The sequence below is a fragment of the Passer domesticus genome, chromosome Z, assembly GCF_036417665.1.
Source record: "Passer domesticus isolate bPasDom1 chromosome Z, bPasDom1.hap1, whole genome shotgun sequence".
Classification (NCBI taxonomy): domain Eukaryota; kingdom Metazoa; phylum Chordata; class Aves; order Passeriformes; family Passeridae; genus Passer; species Passer domesticus.
Window position 1 is genome coordinate 28,425,858 of NC_087512.1, and position 27,248 is coordinate 28,453,105.

Consider the following 27,248-nt stretch of genomic DNA (forward strand, 5'->3'; position numbering starts at 1 on the left):
CCATTAAAAAGTTTTATATTATCCATAGGGTCTGATAGGGCATAACTTGACCATCTTATGGAAGGAAAAGAAAAAAGAAGACAGCCTGCACTTCAAAACAGGTTTGCAATATTCCTCTCTTTTAGCAAGAGTGACACACCAATGCACCCTCATCCAAAACTTCCAAATGTGGTTTTATTAAACTAAAGCCCAGTGTTGCTGGACACAAAAAACTCAATATACCCACACTATAGCATGAAAGTTTTCAGTTGTGTTCTATGTGAGCCCTTACATTAATATAAAAACATTAATATATAAAAAATCCCCAAAGCAAGAAATTGTTAACTTTGAATATGTCTCTGCTTCCAGCAAGTCTTTCACATACAAGAATGTGTATAAAAAGAAACCCCAAGAGAACAGTAACTACAGATCAGTCTTCTAAATAATACAGTGCAAGAGAGAAGCCCATATCAGCTGTGATTAGTGGTCAGCTTATGTCACTCATGCCTTCTTAAATGACATGTTAGATGACTGAAAACCCAAGTCCATATGCCAGTACTAATACTGATTCATTTGCATTGCTGAAAAAAACCAAGCACAACTGTAAAACATCTATTCCATCAATCCTTTCAGAAGTTACTGAGATCCATTTTGAAAAACCAAAGCCACGACAAAGCACTGCATGTCTAGAGCAGCTCCGGGTTGGTCTCATTCGTCCACCTCACTACTTTCTGCACATACGCCAATTTCAGATGGGGTTTTTTTTCACCATCTTCCCACCACATACCTTCAAGCAATTGGTTTTATTTTAAAATTTCAGCTGTGCTATTACCCTGTAAAGACACGAATTTGAAAGACTGCTTTCAAGAAAGTAAGTTAAGGTGTCCATGCAGACATTACTCCTGCATGTTAAGCCAGCCAATCTACAAATAGCAGAGCCAGGGAGAGTTACTTCAGGGCTAAGCAGTACCCTTCTGGACCAATCTGGACCTGCCCAGCAGCACAGTGCATCTCAAAACACTGCTGTGCTCTGCTGCCGTCCCAGCACAGCAGGCCAACTAGCAGCAGCAGCAGAGAAACAAACGTAGCTATGTTCATACAACTACAGACTGGCTTCCATTACTTCCTTCCCTTTCCAGCTGGTTATTTTCTCTCTTCCATTTGGCTGTATAGTAAGAAAAGACCCTGTCTTTCAGGTGAGGGGGAAAGACCTCTTCTGACCATCCCTGCCTTAAGTTACACACTCGAGAAGAGGGAGAAGAAACGACCCTGACACGGCAGTGTGTACCTTCCCCCGACGGAGCAGCTGCCGACAGCCGAGGAGCGCTGCCCCGCTGCCGGGCTCGCGGGTAGCCGGGACAGCCGTGCCGGCCTGGCCCTCCGCCCGAGTGCCAGCTGGATCTTCGCCAGCAGCACCAGCGTCCGCACCCGAGGAAAGCCTCTGGCACAGACACGTGCTCCAAGGGCTGAAGTGACCCGGCCTGACCAAGGCTGCCGCTGCCGAGTCCCAAGGTACCGCACACCGCGAGAGACGCGGCCCGGCGCCCCCCGGCCCCGCTTCGAGGTCACCACCTGGGGAAGGCGAGGGAAGACGGCGGGAGCCTCTCTCACCGCACCGGGGCTGCGCGCAGTGCCGACGGCCCGTGAGCCACAGCACGTCTTCCCGCCGAGCCGTCAGCAAGAAGTGCTCAGGGCGCTTAGGGACCAGCTGCTTCCCGGCGGAACGGGATGCGAAGCCGGCCCTGGGCGGCGACGCGCGGGAGGAAAAGTCGCGGGCTTCGGTACCTACCCGAGTGTCACAGTCACGTCCGCGCACCCCTCTCTCCAGCTGCAGCACGCTCTGGCCGGGGCTGCAGTCCCTGGCGCGGAGCATCCTGGCGCTTCAACGCTGCGGGTACGGAGAAACCCCACCCTGATCCCGCGCCCGCCGCTCGCCCTCCCGTCTGTGTCGCTGCGCCCAGGGGAGGCAGCGGGGCACGCGAGGCGAGGAGGCGGTGACACCATGACACCCTTCCTCCCTCCGCCCGTGTCTCCCTTCTGAATGACCACGGCCCTTGGGGGCAGCCCTGTGTTGAGACCGCAACCTGAGGTTCGTGGAAGCGATGCAAGGGAGAAGGTTCGCGAGCCCCGTGTGAGTCCAGCTTCCCCCTTCCTGGCGTTTTCACCTTCGCTTTATTTTCGAGGAGCATAAGGGTGCAACTGTGATGTCCAGCAGCGGGTGTCGCTGTTTTGCTATAAAAGTTTTTCCTGGATTGTGCGGTTTTTGTTGGTTAGGTAGTGCCAGCCCCGCCCCGTCGTGGTAAAAGGGGAAAAAAAACCAAACAACCAAACGCCTGTTAATTAATTTAGTATGTACGCCTCTGTGTCAAAAATACACTATAAAAGTTAATTAACCAATATTTGAGAAGTGCTCTTGCGTTTAAGTACTGTGTGGCCTCAGCTCACTGTGTTTCCATACATTTTGTAAGAAGTATGTCAGTGATTTGTGGACTCAAATGGTTACTTGGGCTATCCTGTATGGAAAGGAAGCAGACTGACCCACCCTGAATGTATTCAAAGGATTGTGCAGTTGTACAAAGTGGCGTGTCCTGTTACATAGAGAATGGTTGATCAGAGAATTGTTCCTCTGAGCTTCTTTATTTACAAAATGTACAGATGTGGCACACATTGCTGAACCTCTGTTTGCACTAATGACTGAGAGGGTTCATCTATAACGATAACCTCTTGACTGTTCATGAGTGAATTTGATGTTACTCCTGTATGAAGGAGGAGCAAGGATATCTGCATGTGCCATCAGATGCATAGCGCACTGCACACAGTCAGTGCTTCAGCACTCAGCAGGATCCTTACACCCAAAGCCAATTCCACCACCTCTTAATTAACATCTAGTCCAAGTAACAGAGATTTCTGGGCTGTCAAATTCGTTCTTGCAGTGAAAGGTTGAATACAGGTAATGCAACACTGCATTTGTTTAGCATAGAAGAAGGTATCTATAGGTAGCTCAAATACAGGGCAAATGCCAGCTAAGAGTTGTAGAAACCTAGTGGATAAGCAGGAAAGTGACATGCAGATAGATTTTACATCTCCTAGATGTGAGAACTGATGACACACCAGTAATAAAATGGAGCAACAGGCAAGGTGCTGCTCACACTGCTCTGGAAAAGATGGTGGCAAGACTAGTTTGGAGGGGTAAGATTTTTTCACATGTACAAGGAGACAGAAGAGTATATTTTTTTTTACCAGGGTCTTTACTGGATGACTACCTCACCTCAGTAGAACTGTGACACTGACTGCCATGAGCATAAAACAAAAACTGTGTCCACAGAAGAGGCCAGCTTCAGACAATGGCTGTTGCTGCTTTTACTGCCTCAACTTCAACTTGCATCCTTGGTTCCAACTGCAGGCACCACCACAAAACCACTAAACAGCTTTATGCCTGCGGGTCCCATGCGCTAGTTTTTAGCTGCAAGAGTGAGTATATGGTAGCAAGCTTGCTTCCTGAACCACATATATGTGGTTTTGAGGAAGGAAGGGGGGAACAGGGACATGCGGGGAAGAGTTCTGAGATAATTTCTGTGTTGCAGCACTTTATCAAACATTCACTAAGCAAATATATTTTCTAAAGGCATAAATTAGTTTTAATTATCAAACCAAATAAGAGGACAATGTGTCTGAAAAAAACCATCTGTATTCCTAAAAATTTGAACACAGCTAGTATGAACTTGGAATACTGAAGACAGGGAATTTTGATTCTTCCTTTTAGTCTTTAACGCACATGTTGAATTGTTAGGTGAATCAGCAAAAAAAACCCCAAAAAAACAAAAACCAAAACTCAAAAAAACCAAAGCCCAAGTGATGATCAATTTATATTCTGCCTTTGTAATTTCCAATTATTTTCCTATCCAGATTTCCATCTGTCTCTTTAAACTATGGTGTTATTCAAGAATGCGAGGAAATAACTACAGGTGTTATTGCTCAAACAAGTCACACCATATACCCTCATGCAGTGAATTCCATCAAAATTTGACTGTAAACACTCTGCAAGATGTTGCTTACCTGAAATTGCTATCTTGTTGTAAATGCTTTCTTGTGCGTGCACCATTTTGCTTTCAAAACTGATCTGTGGAAGTAATAGGAAAACAGTTTTTAATTCAGTTTTGCCTTTCATTGGTCATCAACAAAGTCAGCAGTAATCCGTAGTGTCAAGTTAATGCTACCAATGAGCTCCTTGCTAATACTATAAACACTAGATTTTCAGTCTCTCTTGTTAAATCAAATATTTTATACTTAAATCCAAATTTAAGTCTAGAGGTGCAAGAACATGTTCTATTAAACATTATTGTTTAGCTGCTGCTTTGACATTGAAGGCTAAAAGAGATCAACCAACACTTGTTCCACAAGCATACCTGTAGCTGCAGCTCTCTTCACAGAGAGCAGAAGGCACAACATTCCCAGGTTTGTTCCTGGGGAAGGCAGTGACAAAGTTCAGAGAAAGAAGAGGAAACATTTCCTGTCTCTATTTACTGCGCCTGTTGTTTGGCACATGTGGAATGTGTTATGGAGATTGTTTACCAAAGAAAGATTTCTTCATTGGACACTGGTGATTATTGTTTGCATTGATTGACTGATTAGGTCAAAGCTGTGTCATGACTGTGTGTAAGGGGTCACAGGTTCTTCTTTAGTTTAGTATAGAGTAGTATAGTATAGTTTTAAGATAGTATAATATAATATAGAATAGCTTAATAAAGCAATTGTTCAGCCTTCTGAATCATGGAGTCAATGTACACTACTCCACATTCTGGGGTTCCCTGTGCTGCAGCACAGAATTGGTTTTGAATGTCACAGTCTTTCCCAGCTGGACTGTTGTCTCTGCAGAGCCCCATTGCTTTTAAAATTGAGAGCAACAGCAGGTACAATCCTGCTTAGTGGGTTTAAAGGTATCAGATCTGGTGGTGTTAAATGAGACCATTTCTTTCCCCATCAGGCATCACAACAGGACTGTCTATAATGGATTACCTATTTGACCACTTTTTTGTTTTTAACAACAAGTCCACCCCCAGTTTAAGGAACTTTAAATCAATTAAATTACCTTTAATAGGAAAAAGACAAAAAGCTTGATTGGGGTGGATTATTCAACATAGATATTGTTAGTTATTCTGGCAAGTTTGTCAGCAGAAACATCCAAAACCAAGGGTTTTTTGTCTATTTGTTGGTGTAGTAAAGCATGGATTTGAATTTGCCATAGTAAGTGGATGGAGGTAAAGTGTACCTTTACCTAAAGGCAGAAGAATTATGCTTCCCAAAGACACACAAAACAGTACCACTGCAGGAAGGTAATGTGGTCATTTATGTGGTGATGATTAGGGCTGTCCCATTTTTGTGATTTTAATTATTGCAACTTTTGATTTTGTCTGTTTGACTTTCTTGGGTGAAACCTGGAGGAAGAAGGGAAGTCTAATTTTTTCTTGGGCATTGGAAATCATGGAAGACCAGGGAAATAAATTAATGAAGTGATTGCTACTGTTTTGAGTGACAGTCACTGTGTTGCTCACATGGACCAGTAAATTCAATGCCTGTGTTGCAATGACACAATCTGTGATCCTCACTTCAACATGTTGCTATTGCAGTTTTTTCAGCTGTTTCTGACTTTATCTGCCAGGACACCACTTATTGTGGGGGAAAGGTAACATCCAGCTGCAGAGCATTGAGACAGCAGTTTTTTAATACCTCTTCCATCTAGAGCTCTGAAAATATGTCTGACTAACAAGTAGGTTACTAAATAAGTACTGACCAGCTACATCTGCCATGAACGCTGATCATAAAAGCAGCAGCAGATCTTGTGTACAGTGTGCCCATGGCAAATGTCCATACACAGAGTTACTCTTTGCTAGAACAGTTCTGCTTATAAAACATTTAGAATAAAATGTCAGCAGTAGCATATTTCGCTAGCATAAGAAAGAGTTGTTTTGGTTTTTGAACAGGAAAGTCCAACATGTTAGGTTAGTTAATGTATTGGGGAAGTACATGTACAATGGGATTTAGCAAAATTTTGAATAAGACCAGCAGAGCCAAGTCAGAATAAAAACTCTCCCTAGCATACTGTGCCAAAAATAGATCAAGGTTTCTTCTTCTTCTTCTTACTTGCCTTGGTCAGATGCTTTTGTGGAAAAATAACTGGCTTATATTTCATGTGGTTTTTGGCATAGACCTTGATACAGAATTAAACAACTGATGCACACTGGATTGCTGCAGGCTCTATGTGATTTTACATAATTAAAGTGAATGCTTTAGGTAAGTCAAATTAAATACATGTAAAATAACTCAATGTAAAATGTATCTTACTTATTTGGCAATAACACTGTGCAGAAAATTACCTCACAGAAATAATAGAAATAATTAATTACCTTCCTTACACTTCTTTTTTCTTACAATACCCAGTATTTTCAAATTTCTCCTACATTTTACCTGTACTTCATGCTTAGAGGTCTGGATCTGTGGATCTGTGTTACTGTGAATGAAACTTCCAAAATAAAATCAGTTCAATGAATATGAACAGCAACAGAGGTTGAATTTTGCAGGGTCTTCCTGGTAGCACTGTCAGTGGAAAAGAGCTGAGCAATGTAGCCTGTTGGCTGTTTCAAGAGTTGGTCGGTCCCTCTAGGGACAATGTCCCTCTACACATTGTTTTGCCATGTATGTGTCAGAGAAAAACCTATTTAGTCTCAGCAAGGCACATGCTAGAAAATGAAGCCTCGTCTCAATTAGCAAACCAATTAGGAGTATTCTGAAAACATAGAATAGCACTCTTAGGGAGTGATTTGATTGTATTGAAATTGATGATTATGACGAAGATGACACGGCTGAGTGTTTATGGTAAGACAGGGGACAATCAGCAGGGCATATGTCATGGTGGGAGTCTGTTACAGACTACCAAACCAGGATGAACAGGCAGACAAGGCATTCTTCAAGTGGCTGCCAGAAGTCTTGTGGTTGCCCTTTTGTATGTGTATGACTTCAGCTTGCCAAATGTCTGCTAGAAATAGAACACAGCAGAGATGAAGCAAACAGGGGCTTCTTGGACTGTGTGGAAGGTAACTTCTTGACACAGCTGGTAAAAGAGCCTACCAGAGAAGATGCCCTGCTAGATCTGGGTTTTTTTTTTTTTTTTTTTTTTTTTTTTGTTTTTTTTTTTTTTTTTTGTGTATGTGCTCATTTTGGCAGGGGTAGAGTTAACTTCCTTCATAATGGCTGGTATGGGGCTGTGTTTAGGGTTTGTGCTGAACACAGAGTTGATAATACAGAGATGTTTTTGTTATTGCTGGGCAGGGCTTGCACAGAGCCAAGGCCTTTTCTGCTTTTGGTACTGCCACACTGGGGAGGGGAATGGGGGTGCTCAGGAGGTCAGGAGGAGACACAGCCGGGAGAGGTGACCCAAACTGACCAAAGGGATATTTCAGACCATGTGGTATCATGCTTAGAATGTAAGTGGTTCTGCTTGAATTGTGTGCATTGCTTTTGCTTTCCCTATTAGACTGTCTTTATCTCAGCCCACAAGTTTCCTGGCATTTATCCTTCTGATTCTCGCCCTGATCCCGCTGGTGTGGGAGTGAGCAAGTGGCTGCCTGGTGCTTGGCGGCTGGCTGGGCTTAAATGATGACATCGAGCAAAGAAGGACTAGTGGGTGATGTGGTGGCTGGTGGCTGTCTTGGGCAGAGAGAACATGAAATAGTAGAGTTTTCAAAACTGGATAGAGTAAGGAGAGGCACCAGCAGAACTTGCACATTGGATTTCTATCTAGCAGACTTTGGCCTGTTTAGGACATTGATTGACAGAGTGGTTTTGGAGTCAGTCCTGAAGGATAAAGGAGTCCAGGAAGGCTGGATGTGCTTTTAAATATTCAGGATCAGGCTGTCCCCTTGTCTAGAAAGACAAGTCATCAGGAAAAAAGATGTGTTAAAGAGAACTTGGGGGTACAAAAGAGAATCTATCATCTCTGGAAGGAGGGTCAAATAGCTTGGGAGGACTGTAAGGATGTTGCAAGATCACATAGGGAGAAGATTGGAGGGGCCAAAGTCCCACTGGAACTTGATTTGGCCACAGCAGTTAAAGACAGCAAAAAAGGCTTGCATAAACACAGTGATAGCAAAAGGAGGGTCATGGAGTGTCTTCATCATTTGTGGAATGCAGAGGGCCATGTAGTGAGTGACAGGGCATGAGGAAAAGGCAGAGGTATTTAATGCCTTCTTTGCCTTGTTCTTAATACCATTCCCACTTGTCCTTGGGATACCCAGCTTGAGAAATTACCAGAGCTGGAAATTGGTGATGGGCAGATGAGTGAAGCCCCCATAATGCAGGAGGAAATGTTTAGTGACCTGCTGTGCCAATTAGACACTCACAAGTCTATGGGCACTGGTGAGATCCCCCCAGAGTAATGAGGGAACTGGTAAAGTAACTTGCCAAACCACTCTCAATCATCTACCAACAGTCCTGGTTACTGCAAAAGTTCCAGAAGAATGGAAATCAGCAAATGTAAGAACATCTGCAAGAACTGTTGGAAGGATGATCCTGGGAACTAAAGGGCTCTAGTTACCTCAGTTCTGGGCAAGGCTATGGAAGATATGCATGAAGCCCATTACATGGCACATGCAGGGCAACTAGGGGATCAAGCCCAGCAAACATGGATTTACAAAAGGCAGGTTCTGCTTGACCTGATCTCCTTCTATGACAAAGCAACCTGCTTTGTAGACAAGCAGAAGACTGTGGGTGTTGTCCATCTAAACTTGAGTAAATGCATTTGATACCATCTCCCACAGGATCCTCCTAGAAAAACCACTTGTGGCTTAGATGAGTGGACTGTCATGGTCTGGCCAGGAAGTGAGTTTCTGGAAAAGTCGTGGTCAAACCAATCAGTGGCCAGATTTGAAAATGGCACCTGTGGGTGGCCACTGAGGATCTGGATACGCCTCTGAGAACACACAGGGGTTAAAAGAAGAGGATTCACAGAGAACTTCCTCTTTTGGAGTCCAGCAGTGAGTCGATCTGACCTCTCCCCTGCCCAGCTGCACCTGGGTGGGGGAGGGGAAAGCCATGCGGCCTGTGGGGAGGGAGGCCGGAGACCCTGCAAGGTGCAGGGGTGGAGGAGACCTGGGATGTTTGGGCAGCTCCCCCCCGGGAGAGAGTGATAGAGACTATTGGCAGCACAGCCGGCCAGAAGCGGGGGATGTGGCAGAGAGGTGCCCGGCAGCTGTGGGAGTCCTGGGCAGGCAGAGGCGAAGATTTTAACCCTTTTGTAGAGTAATGGAAACCTTACAAATACTGAATCCTCCTGAATCACAATGAGGAGAGAGAGATGAAGCTGACAAAATGGGCAAGTGTGAGGAAAGCTGGAAGAGGTGAGAAGAAACCTAGGTGGGAAGAGATGATGGAGTGGCCTTGGGCTGGACTCTTTCTTGTATGGCCATGGACAGACCCATGTATTTCCTGTGACCCGGAGACTGAATTTAGGGGGAGGCAACACCTGGGAGTCAAGAGTGAAGCAGCAGCATGAACAGAGACGGCTAAACGGGGTGTGAGATGCCCTCTGTCTTCAGAGAAGAGGAAGATCTCTGTTCATGAGGCCCCTCGGCCCCAGGGGGTGAAATTTGGGGGGGACTGGTGTCCCAAAGTTGAGAGACTGCTGCTTCTGGAAGTGGGTGGAGCATCTTTAAACGGGGAGCCCTAAAAGCAGTCCTGGCCTGTGTCCAGTGGTGAGAGCATTGGACATGGAGGGGGAGAAGTCAAGGGGGCAGATGTTCTCTGGGCAGTGCCACGAGTGACATGGAAACACAAGAGGTTTCAATTGTGCTTCTAGGGGAGCCTATGATGAAAGGGAGGACTCTTCTCTCCCTGATGGACTTGAGAGTTGATTATTTGAGGGGTGATGATGGACTGAAAGTTGATTATGTGAGAGATGGTGACAGGGTGGAAATCTATGGTGTTATTTCATTCTGTGGAGAAAATGGAGGGGGGAGGAGGAATGTATTTGGAAGGTTTTCATTCTTAGCTTTGTGTGTGTTCCTTTTTAGATATTGTAATTAATAAAGTGTTGTGGTTTTCCCTCCATCCCCAAGTTGGAGCCTGCTTTGTTCTGTTTCCGGGTCACATCTCGCAGGAAATACACCTTTCATGGGGGCCCTGGCATTGTGCCAGGGTCAAACCATGACATGGACTCTTTGATGGGTAAAACACTACCAGGATGGCCGGGCCCAGAGAGTGGTGGTGAATGGAACTAAATCAAGTTGGTGGCCAGTGACCAGTGGTGCTCCCCAGGGCTCTTTTCGTCATGTTTAATGTCTTTAACAACTATCTGGGTATTGCAATTGAGTGCACCCTCAGTCACTTTGCAGATGTCACAAGCTGGATGGGAGTGCTGATCTGCTGGAGGGCAGGAAGGCTCTGCAGAGGGATCTGGACAGGCTGGATCCATGGGCCAAGGCCAGTGGTGTGAGGTCCAACAAGGCCAGTGCTGGCTCCTGCCCTGGGGTCACAGCAACCCCAGGCAGTGCCACAGGCTGGGGCAGAGTGGCTGCAAAGCTGCCACAGGAAAAGGAGCTGGGGGTGCTGCTGACAGCAGCTGAACATGAGCCAGCAGGGCCCAGGTGGCCAAGAAGGCCAATGGCATCCTGGCCTGGACCAGCAATGGTGTGGCCAGCAGGAGCAGGGCAGGGATTGTCTCCCTGTACTCAGCACTGGTGAGGCTGCACCTCAAATCTTGTGTTCAGTTCTAGGACCCTCACTATTAAAAAAGACACAGAATTCCTGGAATGTGTCCAGAGAATGGCAACATAACTTGTGGAAGATTTAGAACATGTCATATGTGGAATACTTGTGAGAGCTGGGTGTATTTAGTCTTGAGGAGGCTCAGAGTGGACCTTATTGCTCTCTTCAACTGCCTGAAGGGAGCCCACAGTGAGGTATGCCTTGATCTCTTCTGCTGTGCTTGCAGTGAGCGGATGAGAGGAAATGATCTTAAGCTGAGACAGGGGAGATTCAGGTATTAGAAATTTTTTTTCACTGTTAGGGTGATCAGAGATCGGAACAGTTTGCCCACAGAGGTGGTAGAGTGACTATCCCTGGGGGTGTTCATCTGGGTCTGGTGATGTGGTGTGGTGGTTTATGGGTGACAAGGGTAGTGCTGAGCAGATGGTTGGACTGGGTGATCTTGAAGGTCTTTTCCAACTTTGACAATTTCCCGACTCTTTAGTTGCAGCTGGTCACTGGTGTAGTTGTAGTCTTGTAAGGTATAATGTAATGCAGGGACCAATAATGTACTATACTAAGCTTTTGGTCTTCATTTGAAATTAAATAATAGGCAATGATTGGACCATAATTTATGGCTGAACATCCTGAGAAAAGTAAGATTTAGGATGCAAGTCTTCTACCTTTACCACAGTTCTGTGTGAAATACCTGTTTTAATCTTGGTATCCGATAGTTATTTTATATGTTCTAGCATCTATTACTTGGTGGGCCCTCCCCATTAAAATGAAATTCAGCATTTCTTTATATGAAATATAAAATGAAATATATATGGTGCCTGCAACACATACTTAAGACTCATAGAATATATGAACCTGTGAGATTAGGCTTTCAACTATGTTTTGTGAAACTGTCAAAACATCTAACACATTACCATATTGCAGAATATTTACAGCAAAAAATGCAGAAGTAGGTTCTGCTGGTACTAAACTGACACCACTAATTCCTGGAGGCCAGAGTCCGCATGCCTCTCACTGTTAGCTGTTAACTACATAAATCTGTAATGGGAAATTAACTGTTAACACTGAAATGAATAAGTACACTAAAGTCTCTATCTACTGGGAATATGACAGCAACTCAGTTGAACCGACACTTCCTAGGTTGATCCTGCCTTGGTGGGATGGGCTGGATTAGATCATCTTCAGAGGATCCTTCCAACCCTAGCAGTTATGTGATTCAAAATACTTGGGGTTTTTGCCATCTGAGACACATTTGTTACTTAGTTCTGTTGTTGTTAAATTAAAAAAAAATAAGTGGTTTTATTTCAAAGGTGTAAGTGCAATAATTTTTCTCTCAAAATGAACAGTACAACAGTCCAAAACTGCTATGCAAGAACTGAAGCCATTCAGATATGTTTGTAACAAGAAAACAAATTTATTGATTTTAAAAGACAAGACACAATTTTGTTTTGAAAAACACAAGAAAGCTAGCCTGAGTTCAAGTCTGAAATATTCAGAAAAATCCTACTGTCTTTAGTATGTTCCAGTCATTTTTTTTATACAACACACTAAAAGTTAATATATATTTTTATAATTATAAAAGGTCCCCAGTTATTGTACAGTACACAATACAAATTGCCAACAAACTATTATTTAGCTCCTGCCAGTTTTGAGAGGACATTATATACTAAAAGATTTAGCATTTGTCACAAAAATCACATCAGGAAATACGTATTTACAAAATCAAATACATTATACAAAAAAAACCATCACGTTATTCTGTAAAGATGTCTTCTTTAAATAATTAAAAAGTATATTCAACTGTAGCCCAAAAACTGGAAAAGAACATTACATTATCTCACACATACAATCTACAAAAAGTTGCTTACCTCATTTACATAATATATTCAGTCAACTGGAAAATAAGAATTTGAATATGTCCTAGTGTTATGATGTTTCTGTGCTGTGGGACTGGATAATGTAATCTGCCACTTACTAAGTGAAATTTAAATGATGGCACTTAAAAAAAATACAGTATAAAATAAATGCAAGAAGGGAAGTTTCCTAGAAGGTAAGAAAGCCCTGAGTGATGATAAAATTACTGATTGGTAGCTCTAGAATTAACCTAATTAAAGTTTACCACCTCAGGCACAATTTTCCAAGTTTTTGAAAGGCACTCGAAGTTTCTTTAACAGCCTCATTGGTTATAAACTGTAAATCCAAATTTTCAGTGGGTATGAGTGGAAATGGGCAACTTGCTTTGGTACAAAAGTGATATCTTCTCAACATAGTTTAAGTTGCTTAACTGGGTTACTTAAAGATGGGTTTTTAATGTTTAAATACAAGGCAGTCACTTTAATATTGTATGGAAGGAAACTTTACTTGGGGAACCCATTAAATATTCTTTGTGTAAAAAGCTTTTGCTGGTATCAGTGAGTCAAAAAGAATTGAACTGAGTTCCTGTTAAAACGCAATCCATTCAAGGTTGCTCCTCTGAAGTCTAAATTCCTCCTAAAAAGACATTTATTATTTCAGAGTAAAATGAATCTAGAACTGAAAATTCCTGTAAGATGTTTGCACCATAACCGAGAAAGTGCTTAAGAACATACAAAGAACATCTTCCTGAATTAGTGTTAAGTGAGGCTCATTTGATGCCCATAGGCTTTTTCTGGGCTTTGTTTTCTACAGTGAATTTCAGCCTTAATGAGCAATCTCTAAGAACAATTCTTACCAAATATTTAACTACTCAGGGCTTCCAATCCCAAAATGCCAATTTATTTTTTTCAACAGGAAAAGGAGAACAAAATCAGAATAAAACAAGAGTTAAAATGATAGTTTTCAAACTAAGGCATATTTTACTTCAAACAAACACTAGGCAGTCACTTTGTAAGTGGCTTTTACTATTTCTTAGTTAAACTGGTAAATTAAACTCAGGTCTACTGGCACATAAAATCACTAGCAGCAATGATCAAGGCATGCAAACTCAGAAGCATTTACAGTAAATCATGAATAAAAAAAAGTTGTTAAATTAAAACCCTTTGAGTATTGCATTTATGTCAATTAATTATGCATTAATTTGCATTAACTGACTAAAAATGTTTACAACTTACTTGCACTATACTACTGACGTAATTCCCTTAAATAACTTTAAATGATACTCTTTTTCTTTGCCCTCAGCTAGACTTAAATAAGTACAGCTGCTTTAGTGTTTGCTGACTGATATTGCAAGAAACCAGTAGAAAATGTACTGTATTCTCACTTAGTAAGGTGGCATCAGTATCTTTAAGTTAAAAGAATCTTTACTTGCTGCTACACTTGTTCCCTTGTTCCTGTAAGCAGTAATTTTAAGAACAAAGGGGCTTTTAAAATTATTTGCTCGTGCAATTTCTAGGTTGCTTTTAAAATTCTGACATTCGGTAAGGGCCATCCAAACTGTACCCTTGTATGTGAAATTTAATAAAATACCTTAATCTTCTAGCTAGTCATTATTGCAGTGACTGAGTTTTAAAAGGAATATTAACATAATTGTGCACTTTTTGTTCCTGTTTCTCACAAACACTGCCAAAATTTTATTGCAAACACATCAAATATTCTGCAAAATTTATTATTACTAAACCTTCTTTTAATCCTAAAGATTTCTCTTTTACAGTACCAGAGTATTCCAATACTAATCTATCTCAGGAAATTTTCAAAATAGCTGAATATATTTTCTAAATATATTCCTTTATCTTCTAAAGGAATCTTAAAGTAGACAACTTCCTATCTGTAGAATCATGTTTGATTTTCTTTGTATATATATGCAGTTATGAAAACCAGGGAGCTGAAGTACTGTTTTATATTACACAGTACATATAAATGGCAATGAATATTTTGCCTACATCTACTGAGGCCCCTATTAATAAAAAAACATCCCCATATTGTATGCAAGTAATGCAAGTATTTACTTTAGACATAAGTAAAAAAACATTTACAACACTATAAGCTATTTCAAAGTATATGCTCAGTGGACTAGTTAAATTGTCTAAAAATCTTTGTTCCCATCATGTTACTTACAATGCTCAAAGGGTTAATGCAAGGCATTATATCAAATTACTATCCTAGTCAGAACTAGAACTAAGCACTGTGTGTTTATGCTTCTATTCCAGTTTTTATTGTCAGTGTTAAATCACCAAACAAATTAGCAGAGATACTAGAATTCCATGTACCAATTTGCTTTAAACCGTATACAAAGAGCATGTCCTGTTAGTGCGACAAGGGCCCAATTTTCAGAAATTCATCTTGCTCTCTCAGATCTGTATTTTAAACTCTGAAATTATTGTTGTATACTTATATTACTAATAAATCTGGGTTTTTTGTCAGCACATTTATGGCTCTCAGTGGTTGTTTTTGTTTTGTAAAATCATTCTGGATTAAATTGGATTGCAGTGCATCTCTAACATGGATTTTTTTCTAAACAGTGCAGATGTCAATTGGTGAGAATGATAAAGATACCAGATAATTTCTCCTACGGTAAACAAGATAAAACAAAAAGTGTTTCAGATATTTAAAAATACCTTGCTTTAAATTAAATTTATATACAGACCTATGCATTCCTGAATGACAGAACTTCATTTTCCTATTTTTTTTGAACTAAAGGCAGTGAATGCCTTTAAAATCATCATTTTATAGGCAAATAATTTAACACCTATTTTCCAAATTTTTACGGAAATTTAAAAAAATGAAGGTGCTTTGAGCATACTACAGTACAAGCAAAAAAAAACCACCTCAAAAAAAAATGTTTTAAAACTGATTTACCACAAGAAAGATGAAAATGTAACAAAACACTTTAACATATATAAAACTTTTGAAAATTGGGCCCTGTGCTTTGAAAAGGTAGTTCAACAAGACCTCCTTCCCCACACTGTTCACTGTGCTATTTTGTGCTAATGGGGGAAATGCCTCTAAAATAATTATTCTGGATTCCATTTCAAGATTAGATAAAACACATAAATCATGTCAACTCTCATAATGTCTACCCTGTGGACACACGCTACACCTCTCCATAGCATTGACAACAGACTTCAGCGCTGGTGTGGCAATGCAGCCGCACGCTACACGTTACAGAATACACACTGAGGTATTCGTATCTCTCTACTTCAACAAGTACTAAAACCCAGCTATTAAACAGCAAGAGTGTGCAAAATGTGTTATCTAAGCATTTGATTGAAATTTCAGTAAGAACAAAACAAAAGACCCCCAAATCTGTTAAGTTTACAACACAGTAAGATAGTTGCTCTGAAAAAAGCCTGGTAAAATCTTTAGAATTTAAGAGTAAGAATACAGACTCCAGTCAGTTTTCTGAACCTGTGAAAGTTCCAATTTGTCTTTATAATTCATTGTTTTTAGAAGCTATGAAACACATTCAATTTTTTGTATTCAGATTTTTGTTTTTCACTTTATGACATTTAACAACTGAGTGGAGTGGAAAGCTAAACAATGAAAGATAATCAAGTCCCACTGTATTTAGCAATCTAGATTTACCTTTTACAATTATACTCTCTTCTCAGCAACAACAAATTCAACATTAAACCAAGAAAGAATAAGAAAACACAAACACAAAAATTAAAACAAGTACTACAGTATTAAAAAAAAGCTGAAAATGAAAAAAAAAGTTGAATTATTTCACTTTATTTTACTTGTAAACATCTTATAATGCACAATGAAGGGGAGTAAATATTTATCACAGCTTAGTTTTAGCATTTTTGGTGAAGGGTACAGATGTGCTGATTTCTAAGGAAAAATCAGGACACACTGAGCGATATATGTGACAACAAAATCTATAATGAGATTCAGTGCATTTATGAGTTTAGAAATAATGAATATAAATGTCACTTTTACTTTTTACTGAGGCAAAAGCCACCTACTGACATTAGTAGGAATTATGCCTACACAGAATGAGCTGGATGGGTTCACAATTCTGCAAAGGAGTTAGTTTTTTTTTTTTGTGCACCAACAGTGTTAGGACATTTTAGTTTATGTGCAGCTGTATTTGGAGCATATGTAAACTCTAGCAACAAACTTGTTTGTTATAAATACACTTCCATTTTACATGCTCTTCTCCCATTTGGTATATATGACTTTAAAGTCATTTCCAGACACACTAGATAAACCGGAATAAAATAATCCTATTTTTTTACACAGTCTTTCCTGTAAAGTTGATCTTTTTGTGTTCTCATTCACTTTTTGGATTTTTTAAAATTTTATTACACTACTTTAGTGTAGCAAATTTGTGTGTCTGCATAATGAAATGCTTATGAAGAAAAACTTGAGTTCTTTAATGTCAATTAATATGGTCTCTATAACTGATATTATTTAACCATTAAAATGTAATATCTGGCTGATACACCACAAAATATAGAAATTGAAAACATGCACTGCATTATGTACCTGCTCATTTATTTCTTTTTCATTTTTAAAATTAAAAGTAGGCAAGGGTTTAGAAAATATATAATCATGCTTGGGACTATGGTCAATCTATTTTGACATTTGAAGTTGGTATTAAAGCTAGTTTTGCTTTCCAAATTCCCAAGCAAATTTTATTTCTATTAAAGTGAAATCCAGCTAGAAACGAGAAAAAATAGGTCTATTGTCATTCTAAGAGGGATATTAAAATTATTTGATAATAAAAAATCCTTTTATTCTTTTGAAGGCTGTGTAACCTGTCCTTACTTCTTAGGGAATTTGAAAATGACAGGCACACCTTGTTGAATTAATTTAAGAGTTAAGAATAACAAAAAGTACTAAGTCTTAGCTTCAGTTCTGTTTAAGGCACCATGTAATAGCCGAGGTACAATGATCCCTGATGTACATTCTTAAATGGCAATGGTCCATCTAGCCACCTATTCAAATTCTACACAATTGGGAATAGGTTCAAGTGAGGTGTGCCAGTTACACTGCCTTATCTAATTTTTGTAAAAATTTAAATCCACTTTAACAACAAGGAAATGTTTTTGAAAGGAGAATGATGCAGGTTGCTACATTCCTTGCATTCTATAAATCATCTTTTCTAAGAGCAGCAGATTGAACCACTAGTAGGAAAAGACCTGGAATAGAAGAAAGTCATCCAAATGGAATGTTTTCCTGTATGTCCAGTTCAGCATAAGTAGCACATACACTTAAAATTAACAATAATCAAGTCACTTCTTTTTTAGCTTCAGTTTCTAACAACTACAGTGCCACTGAACAATCAAAAGCATCTGTTCAGTGGCCTCACATATAGAATCAGTAGTCTTCAAAAGAGAGGAACTGGTATGCAAATAATATCTGAAACTGTTGATTTTAAATGAAGCTTGCATTGTTTACATCATGTTCAGATAATTAGGTACATTTATGCCATACAGATTACCACATTCTGATACAATTCTGTCTTTTAAACAGCTTCTTCCTCACAGGAAGAAACTAGGAGATCTTCTCAACCCTCCAGCATTATTACAAAAAAATCCCCCTGAATACTCACAATTTTATCAAAATAGTGTCTTCTCGTAGTACGATGAAAAGCACCTTTTATAACAAATTTGATACATCTGCTGTCAAATAAGTATGCCTCCAGTGTAAATCAAAGAAAATAGTTCTTTTGATATTTCACAGAAGTGCATCTAATTAAAAACCTATCTATATGAAATCAGCATAATAACTAATAATTAACATTAAAATATTTTTAAAACTATGAAAAAAATTAAATTATTATAAGAGGACAAAACATTAACATTAAACTTCGCAAAAATCTTCCTTGCATTTGATACAAAGAAACCTCTTCATATTGAGTGGCCAAAGTAAAATGATTTCGTTTACAAAAATTTTTTTGTTTCTAAACAGACCTGGCAAAATACGTACACCCATTCCATTTAACAACTCCAACGAAATAATGATCAGAACAGTTACATTTGACAACAGTCAACCTTCAGACTTATTCTCTTTTTTTTTTTTCTTTTTCATATTAAACCTAAACAGCTAATGAAATGGGGTGTGTGTCGGAGGCCAGGGAAGTTTCACATTAGACTGCAGTATATGTATTTCCAGTAGCACTGCATTGTCTGATAGTCTGAGTAGTTGCAACAATGTGCTCATTATGAATTGGGTTCAGGAGGTTCTGCTGTACTCCACTCTCAAGCACTGGCTGCATGCAGCCCACCTGGAATGCCTGGTTTAGCTCAGTTTTCTCCCTCTTAGCTTGTGGCTCTCCACTTTCATCCAGCTCTTCATCTATTTCACTTTCAACTTCGCTGCCCTCATCTGCACAAACAAACCAACATGTAACTACCACAAAGCAAGAAGTTTCTAATACAAGGCTCTTTATTTTGTATACAGGGGAGCAATCTCCTGTAAATAAACTGCAAATTAAAATTTTAATGGAAAATAAGTCAACTGTTATCTCAAATAGATAAACAGATTCAAGTTTCACCACTTGAGCTACACACTTTTGATGTGGAAAAAAAGCCTGCAATCTCAAAAGGTCTTACAAACAATATTAACTTCATAATGGAAAATGTCTCATTTCCTAAACATGATGAACAGGAGTTGTTACTTTTAGGTACAGGTAGGGAAATTGAGGCGAGGAGAGCTGTGGTCACTTGACCCCAGATTTTGACAAACATTCTTATATTCATTAGTTGAGTTCTGAAGTCAAATCACCCCAAATCACTCAAGTAGTCAGTATAAGAATGCATGTCAAAATAGGGCATGAAGAGAATTTAAGGAACTAATTTCTCCCTGATTACATGCAATTCTGCCTCTTGACTTAGCAAAACATTCAGTACAGTTAAATATCCATAAGCATACTCTTGCCTTTCTTTCCATAGCTGTTACCCTCCTGCATCCTATTAGATGTAACAAAATTTGCATTAAAATTGGAGTATTTCTTTATGACAATAATAAACATCTTCAAAATAGTCTTACTGTAAAACAAACCTACAATATTCCAGTCATTATTACATGTGGCATATTACATACAGAGCTATTGTATTATATCAATGTATCCATACAGCATATACATGCATTTTCAAGGATGATACAGCTCTAAATTCTGTTTGACTGTTTTTTAAATCCTTGTGTTTTTAAAATATAAGGATTTATTTTTCTCAGACACACATTAGTTCTAAACAGACTTATACCCTGGAGACACTAAAATGCTTACCTTTATCCATATTTCCAGGGGACACAGCATTTAAATCACCAAACTGCAAAATAAACAATTAAAAAATGGACACAGTCTTAAGCAAATGTGGACTTAGAATATCTGTGATGTAGAAATCTGTGCTGTACTGGTTTGATGCATTCATTCAAATGCATGGTCTTTGCTACAGCCATATCTATAGCAGAACAATTTCCCATTCCATTTCAGTCTTGTGCTTATTAAGACAATTATCACTAAGTAAACCCTCAAAAATTAGAATGGAGAAGTACAACCTTTTTTAAAGATTGCCTTCTCAGGGCCTTTGTTGTTTGAAGTGAGCAATTTCTGTGTCTTATAAAGCTATAAATTATAATGGATATTCATTCTTAACTGCCAATATTAGAACAAAAAATTCTCTTTAAATTTTCCCAGGCACCGTTTTAATTGTGCTGGAACAAAAATGAAGTATGTCAGTGTTGGTAATCTACCTGTAAGGCATATGAAAGGCACTGCTGAGAAAGGGTTTATAACCTGTAAACTGATTTACATAAAAATCCAGAGCTTTTAAAAGCATGGAAGTTAGAAACCTTCTTCCCTTTCCTTCCTCCGTTTCCCTTGTGTGAAATTTGGAAGAGTAAAATGCCACCAGTGGATATCAAATGAAAAGCACATTGTTTAGATAGATACATTTCTAGCCATAAATGATGATACCAGTCTTTTCCAGAAGAATTTTGCTGATACCTGTGTCCAAGGGTGGAAGAAGAGGAAGGGAGAAGTATGAGAATGCTTTCTCAGCTGCAACCAGTTTATACTGTTTTACAGTGCTTGTTGGACTATAATGTTCCTCATTTTATTTCAGCCTTTGAATACACAGAAACATAAGAAGACATGCATTTAATGTATTACTTCTATTCTGCCTCTCATCTCCAAAAATTTTGCAATAATTACTTCCTCACAGTATTTCCATATTCACTCTTGTAAGATTTTTAGATGGCCCAATGCTACATTTATGTCTCTATCATATAAAGTCTGCTGAGACAACAAAAATGTAGTAACTGCATACTTGTGTAGTACTTTCTGCAAATAAAAGGCAAGAAAGGTAAGAGCATCTTATACTGATGGTAGGTCTTTCTACTAAGCAGAAAAAATATTTGTTATGAAACATGTCATGACACATGATATAAAATAATTTGACAAAGCAAGCTGAGACACTTTCCAACTTCTCTTGAAAATATACTATTTCTTTATAATATTTAATAAGCCCATCAATATATCTTGTGGGAAGAATGACAACTCAACTAGCAAAATTACCTGCAATTTATAGGTAACACAGAACATGACAGAGTGACTCACAAATGTAAAAATGTAAGAAATCTGTCCTATTAACAATTTAGCCTATTTTCAAATATATTCATTTTCCAGCATCTTTGAAGCACTATTCTTTGGGAATAGTTCATGCTTTCCTTACTCTCTCACTCAAAATAAATGGTCAGGTGAACTACTGAAAAAAAGAGGGATAAGAGAAACTTTGCTTGAAGATGCCATAGCTGAGTACAAAAAAACAGTTGTGCTTTGAGACTCTAGATCTTCTTTTATAAGCCAATAGTCTTCGAAATAACTGTATGAAAATCGAATGTGTTGCAATCCTCTATGTATATCTGCACTGGTATGTGAACAGGTCTGTACAAGCCAAAATTCTGCGTGTAAACCAGCCTTCTTATGTCAAAGAGGGTATACATTTTGTGTGGAAATTATGCGTGCAAATGCATGTAAATAGATCAACCGAAGTAACATTTTCCTATAATTGTGCTCTTTTTTATTTTAAAATAAAATATTCAGGTCTCAAAAAGTGGAAAATGGTTGCAGGTTGATCAACATTCTTCAAACTATGCATATGAATCTGTGTGCAGATTTGTAAAAGAGTAAGTTCATTTAGAAATAACTGATTTTAAGAATTCAGTGTTATTTTAATACTCTTACAATGAACCAGTGAAACAAGTTTGAAACCGTATATATTTGTAACTCATCTATTGTAATACTGCAGAACATCCGACCATTCTACATACACACTTAAAAATGTGCAAAAACACTTTCTCCAATTCATGACTAAATCTAGTCTCTTACATATTATCTTACCTCTCCCATAACTGCAATAGGTGTCTCTCCTGTTGCCTGAGCAACACGATGTTCTACTAAGTAAAACATGTATTCATCGTAAAGCAAGCGGATCAGATGAAAAGAGCCAAAGCTAGCAGCACTGCGCAAGGTTAAATCCCGAATCACCATTGAGCTATTCAAAAATAAAAATATATATATATGTTTATGTATTGTATGTCACAGGCATTTTAACATTTATCCATGTAGACAGACATTTCACCTCAAAACAAATATTCTCAAAAGTAACATTATCCTCAAATATCTGATTTAAAGCGATGACCAGGAAAGGGCAATCATTGGCTTCTCTCCTTTCTCATAACGTACTGTTGAACACCACATAGGAAATAACCAGACTGGTTTAGTTTTGGTATTGACCTATGCATAACTGCCACTAATTGAACGTGTGTAAAACTCAACTTGAAAGAGACTTTGTTGAAAACCTAAACAACTAAAATGGCAAGAAAACTATTTGTTTTTAAAGAAACTGTTGCTTAAATAATGTCTGTTGTGTCAATCTTTCCACAGCAACGCTTTTAATTGCCAGAATTTAAAAAGCTTTGAAACATAAAACTCAAAAACAATAGACTTATTGTGTGTTCATATTATATCTTTGTATCTTGAGCAAGCAGTCACTACAGTCATGTTCAAAGAACAAGGTTTACTCTGATAACTGTTTCAATAAGCAGCTAACATGAAATGATTGTCTTAATGTTCTTTTAATTTATTAAACCCAGCTTTTGCCTTTCTTATCTAATAAACATTGATGCCACAATGTTTTAGAATGTAATACTAAAAACAGTGACTTAATAACTGTGTAGTTTTTAAACCAAAACAATTCATAATATGTTTCTAACTCTGGACAAAATTACACCTGCATTCATTTTCAGATGGCCTTTAAAACAATAAACTGGGGTCATTTAGGTCCCTGTTCAGTTGCTGACAGCCCTGAGTTCAAGGTTAATTACAGGAGTCCTCTGGAAAAAATCCCATGTTTTTTATGATGTACCAAGCCACTGTTTGATATTAGATTTGTCAGCTTCATTACAATGCACAATTTGGCAATTAATAGAATCGTTAGAATGTTTTAAGATCAATTTAATACTACCTGTAGAAAGACCATTTTAACAGAAATTGCCGTGCTGCTTTAGGAAAGCTGGGTCTTCCTTCATATGGTTTCAATGCTTGCATCATTACATTATCAAGCCAGGCAGCCCACTGCTCCAGAGTGCTCTGCTGTTGAAGAGTCATCTTGAAATCTGTTTCGAGTCTCTGAACCATGTTGTCATCACACTGGCACACCCAGGAAGCCTGCTCCTGTTATAGCACATGGCACCTCTTGAATTGACAATACATAAGCCAAAGCACACAATGTAATTGTATCTCAAAGGTTCAGCTGTTCAATGGATGAAAGAGACCAGACCCACTTACTAGACAGTCTAAGAAAGTGGTTTTAATTTTACATCTCTTGTAATTTTGTTGAAAGCAAATAGGTGGGAAAAGCATAGGCTGAAAGAATAGATATCAATTAAAGAAATTAGAACAAACAATGTAAACAAACAAGTTTCCTGTTTCCCACATTCATTTGTGAAAAAAGGCTTCTACTTTTGTAATTTTTCTATTGAAGTACTTCTATCTTGTAATTTTTTTCTGGGACTTCAGGCAGGACAAGCAGGAGGAAGAGTCAAATGCAGGGGACTAAAGTAATAAAGGAATTAGTGAGAAATCAAGTGTAACATTCATTTTGTTCTGAAGAAGTTAAGCTTTAAGACAAATCCTGTTGCATCATCTTATAAAAGAAACTTTGTATGCAAACAAGGATTGTTTGCTGACTCTACACAGTAATAGATTACACATCACTTAAAGACAACATAAACTGCACACAAGTGGAGAAACACACTATGCAGCAATCAGCAATTTAGTCAGTGTTACCAAGTTTAAATAAAGTTAACTGTTAAATTCAGAAAATGAGAAAAAAATGACAGTTCACTTACTGCAAGCCATTTCCATTTAAACTTTAGTTGTCATGTGCCAATTTAAAGTTTTATTCACAGACTCTGTATCCATGTCAATATATTACTGTACTTAATATATTGTATCTTTGGTCAAGAACTCTTGACTAGATTTCTGTTAAGTGTGTTAACAAGTACATTAAAACACTCTTTTACAATGAAGAGAAACAGAGAACTACCAGGAATCTGAAACCTTTCACTTCACTGGCCAAAAGGACAAAAGTATTTTTCCTTGGACAAGCAAAAACATGTAGAGAAATTAAGCTTAGTAAAAACATGAATTTATACTCAATAGGTTCTAATCGTACTAATCTAATCCATTATTCAGCAGATCTTGTAAAATTAGGCAGAGGCATGTAGAAAAAAAATACTAATGTATGGGGTTTTAATACTAATGTATGGAGATAGTCTCTACTGAAAATGCTATGCATTTAACAACTTTAAGAGACATTCAGAAGATATGCTATTGAGTTCTAATCCTAAAATAACATTTTTGCTATTAGTAAGATACGATTCACGGTACTCATTCTAAGAAAGTATTGCTCTACATATGCACAGAAGTTGGAAGAATACGTGCATTTCAAGACAGTAAATAGAAACAGGCAATGGTTCTGAGCTCTTACTTTCCTAAAGCATAGGACTGAGTCACAAAATATATGAATGAGCAAAATATTAGCACTTGACTTTCTTGATAGAATAATGCCTGACAATAATGTTCAAAATCACAGAAAAAATGAAACTGAAAAAACCCCTGCTATTCAAAACTAAATTTTACCTGAACATTGGCAAAATCAACACGGTTGAGATCATTGAGCATCTGGTTGATTTGAGAAGTATTTTGAAGCACAGCACGAGCTGCTTGAGCCAGGTGATTAAGAGATGTGTATCTTCGCAGAGTCTGGGCAAAGGCACTTACAGCGGCAACCTATGAAGAAATTTATTATTTTTAAATATGGTGTTCCACAGATTAATTCTACAGATTGAGTCTTGACTTTCATTTTAATGGTGTATATTAATGAGTCCTCATATTTGAATTATACCACGTAGCAGATCAAATAATATTGTTTCCTCTGCCATTTGTTTGATGCTTGATGCTAAACCTGAAATTTAGCATTAACGTTAAAATGCTTCTCCTTTTAGATGCTATTGCCCACTTGGTTTGCCACTACAAGAATAGTACTTCAAGTTTCATCTACCTTGGTTTGTATCATCCTCTGTGGAATATTGTTCATGGCATTTGAAAGCCAACCTTCAAGGCTTTTTGCAAAATTGCGAATGGCTTGGGTCAAGGCACCTGTGCATTGGAGAATAAAAACACAATGAAAAGAAAGCAGTGCACGTCTTGAAATGTTTTGCATCCTCAGACCTCTTTTACACAACTTTCAGGTCTGCTGCATTTATTTACTAGACAAATCTATTCTAGGTTCAAAATGTCTCACTGAGATGAAGATTACACAATAATGTATTAATAATATTATGTAATAATTATTTTTACTTTTGGTTCAATAACCAGTTCTGACTTCTTCACCAGACAATCTTCCAAAGAAGTTTGTTACTTAGCATTATTGTTGGGGGCTCTCCTATACAAGAACAACACTAATTGCAGCAGTTGTGGTGGAATTTTCCAACACAAATTTTCAGCTTTCCATTTTACCTAGACACCTCTTTCAAAAAGCTAAAGTCTGGGGGAAAAATCCACTTATAGGAATACTGCAGTTTCCTCAAATAAGTCCAAAGTAATATTAAACTATGTCATAGTGCTGCTTAGTACAGTTTTAAAGAATAAATTCTGTTCGCATGCAGTCCTTAAGATACCATCAATAAGCAAGATATAGGAATGTGTTTCACTGACAAGAAGTGAAATTATTCAAATGACTGTGAAATCTGTGTGCATTTTGTTTCTTTTCTATAGCATCCACAGAAATGGTGAATGGCTGACAGATTTAGAGAGACACTGAAGAAGCCCCTATAGTACTCTGCATTACTAAAACCAGAGATTTTGATTTTTCAAATGAGGAGAACAGGAAGTATTGTCCCAAGGAATAGTATCTGGAAAAAATAAAATCATATCTTCTGAGTGATAGAAACTCAGCTTTCCCATGCCTAAACCTTGCACATTGACATTACAGCAGCACACTCAAACTGCTGCAAAAATTAGGCAAAAAAAGAAAAAAACTAAAGGTTTCTGATGACTACTAGAGAATGAATGCAACTACAAAAGTGAAGAGGAAAATAGCTATTGAAGTAATACCTTTTTTAATAATACCTTTTTAAAATAAAGCTTTCTAACAGAAACATAAATTTACTAAAAGAGAAGCTGTATATTTTGTGATATCTTTTCAACATGCAGTCATAAGCAGTAGAATCCATATTGGTAATTCTTATAACCCACCACACCTTTGGATGCTTATCTGACCACAATTTGATCTTACAAACTATCTATGTTAGCTGAGCCCTCTTATGGTATCAGGTTTTTTCTCCTTTAAGGTTTACATGTGAAGAACAAGCTTTTTTCTTCAACCCTGTCAATCCCCTAGCTCACTTGTGTCGCTTTGTAAATTATTTCTGTGCACTTACTAATTGACTATGTATTCCTTTTCTTAACTACCAGACGAGATGGAAGTAATATGTAAAATGTAAATACTGTATGAATAGTACTTAGATATTTAAAAAAATATTACCGCTTCTTCACTTCTATTGTTCTCACTACTCTTTTTTACCCAAGTATACATATATATGTTACAAAATTATTTGCATCACTGTAATGCTGATCTCCTTTAAAAATAAACATGGAAAAGCAGCTCAGGCCTTAAGAAAAGCCTTTACCTAGAAAGAAAAAGGAACAATTAAAAGGAATTCTAAGTTGTGAAGAAACAAAAATAGCTAAAGTAGCTAATCAGGCACCAGTATTGTATAGAACCATCATGAATTTCTAATAACCTCTGGAGATATATTAAATACAGAATTTTTCTCATATCCCCAAGTACACATATAGCTATTGCCAAAACCATAAGTACCTACGTCCTTGAACTTTTAAGGTCACCTGAACCCTTTCAAAGAATCTTTGTATGATAAACATGGTTCAAAGTAAATGGCCTAAATCACTAAGTGTTCCTTGTTACACACTAAAGGATGTGGCAATAACAGTTATAGAAAGTTGGATCTGCAGAAGCACCTAAAAAGCTTGACTTCTGAACCAAAACACCTCTGACTTCTAC

General features: G+C 38.2%; 1 protein-coding gene across 5 annotated transcripts in view; it reads right to left on the reverse strand.

Moving 5' to 3' along the window:
- Positions 1-12,124: 12,124 nt before the first annotated feature.
- Positions 12,125-27,248, reverse strand: part of RFX3 (regulatory factor X3) — a 124,765-nt gene continuing 109,641 nt past the window's right edge. For all 5 annotated transcript variants that reach the window (XM_064404984.1, XM_064404983.1, XM_064404986.1 and 2 more), the window contains 6 exons: positions 25,227-25,324; positions 24,806-24,955; positions 23,127-23,335; positions 22,001-22,154; positions 19,886-19,928; positions 12,125-18,984 (listed from right to left, as the gene is read on the reverse strand). In XM_064404984.1, the coding sequence (XP_064261054.1) occupies positions 18,746-18,984; positions 19,886-19,928; positions 22,001-22,154; positions 23,127-23,335; positions 24,806-24,955; positions 25,227-25,324 (893 nt within the window). In that variant the 3' untranslated portion in view covers positions 12,125-18,745. The remainder of the gene's footprint in view (positions 18,985-19,885; positions 19,929-22,000; positions 22,155-23,126; positions 23,336-24,805; positions 24,956-25,226; positions 25,325-27,248) is intronic.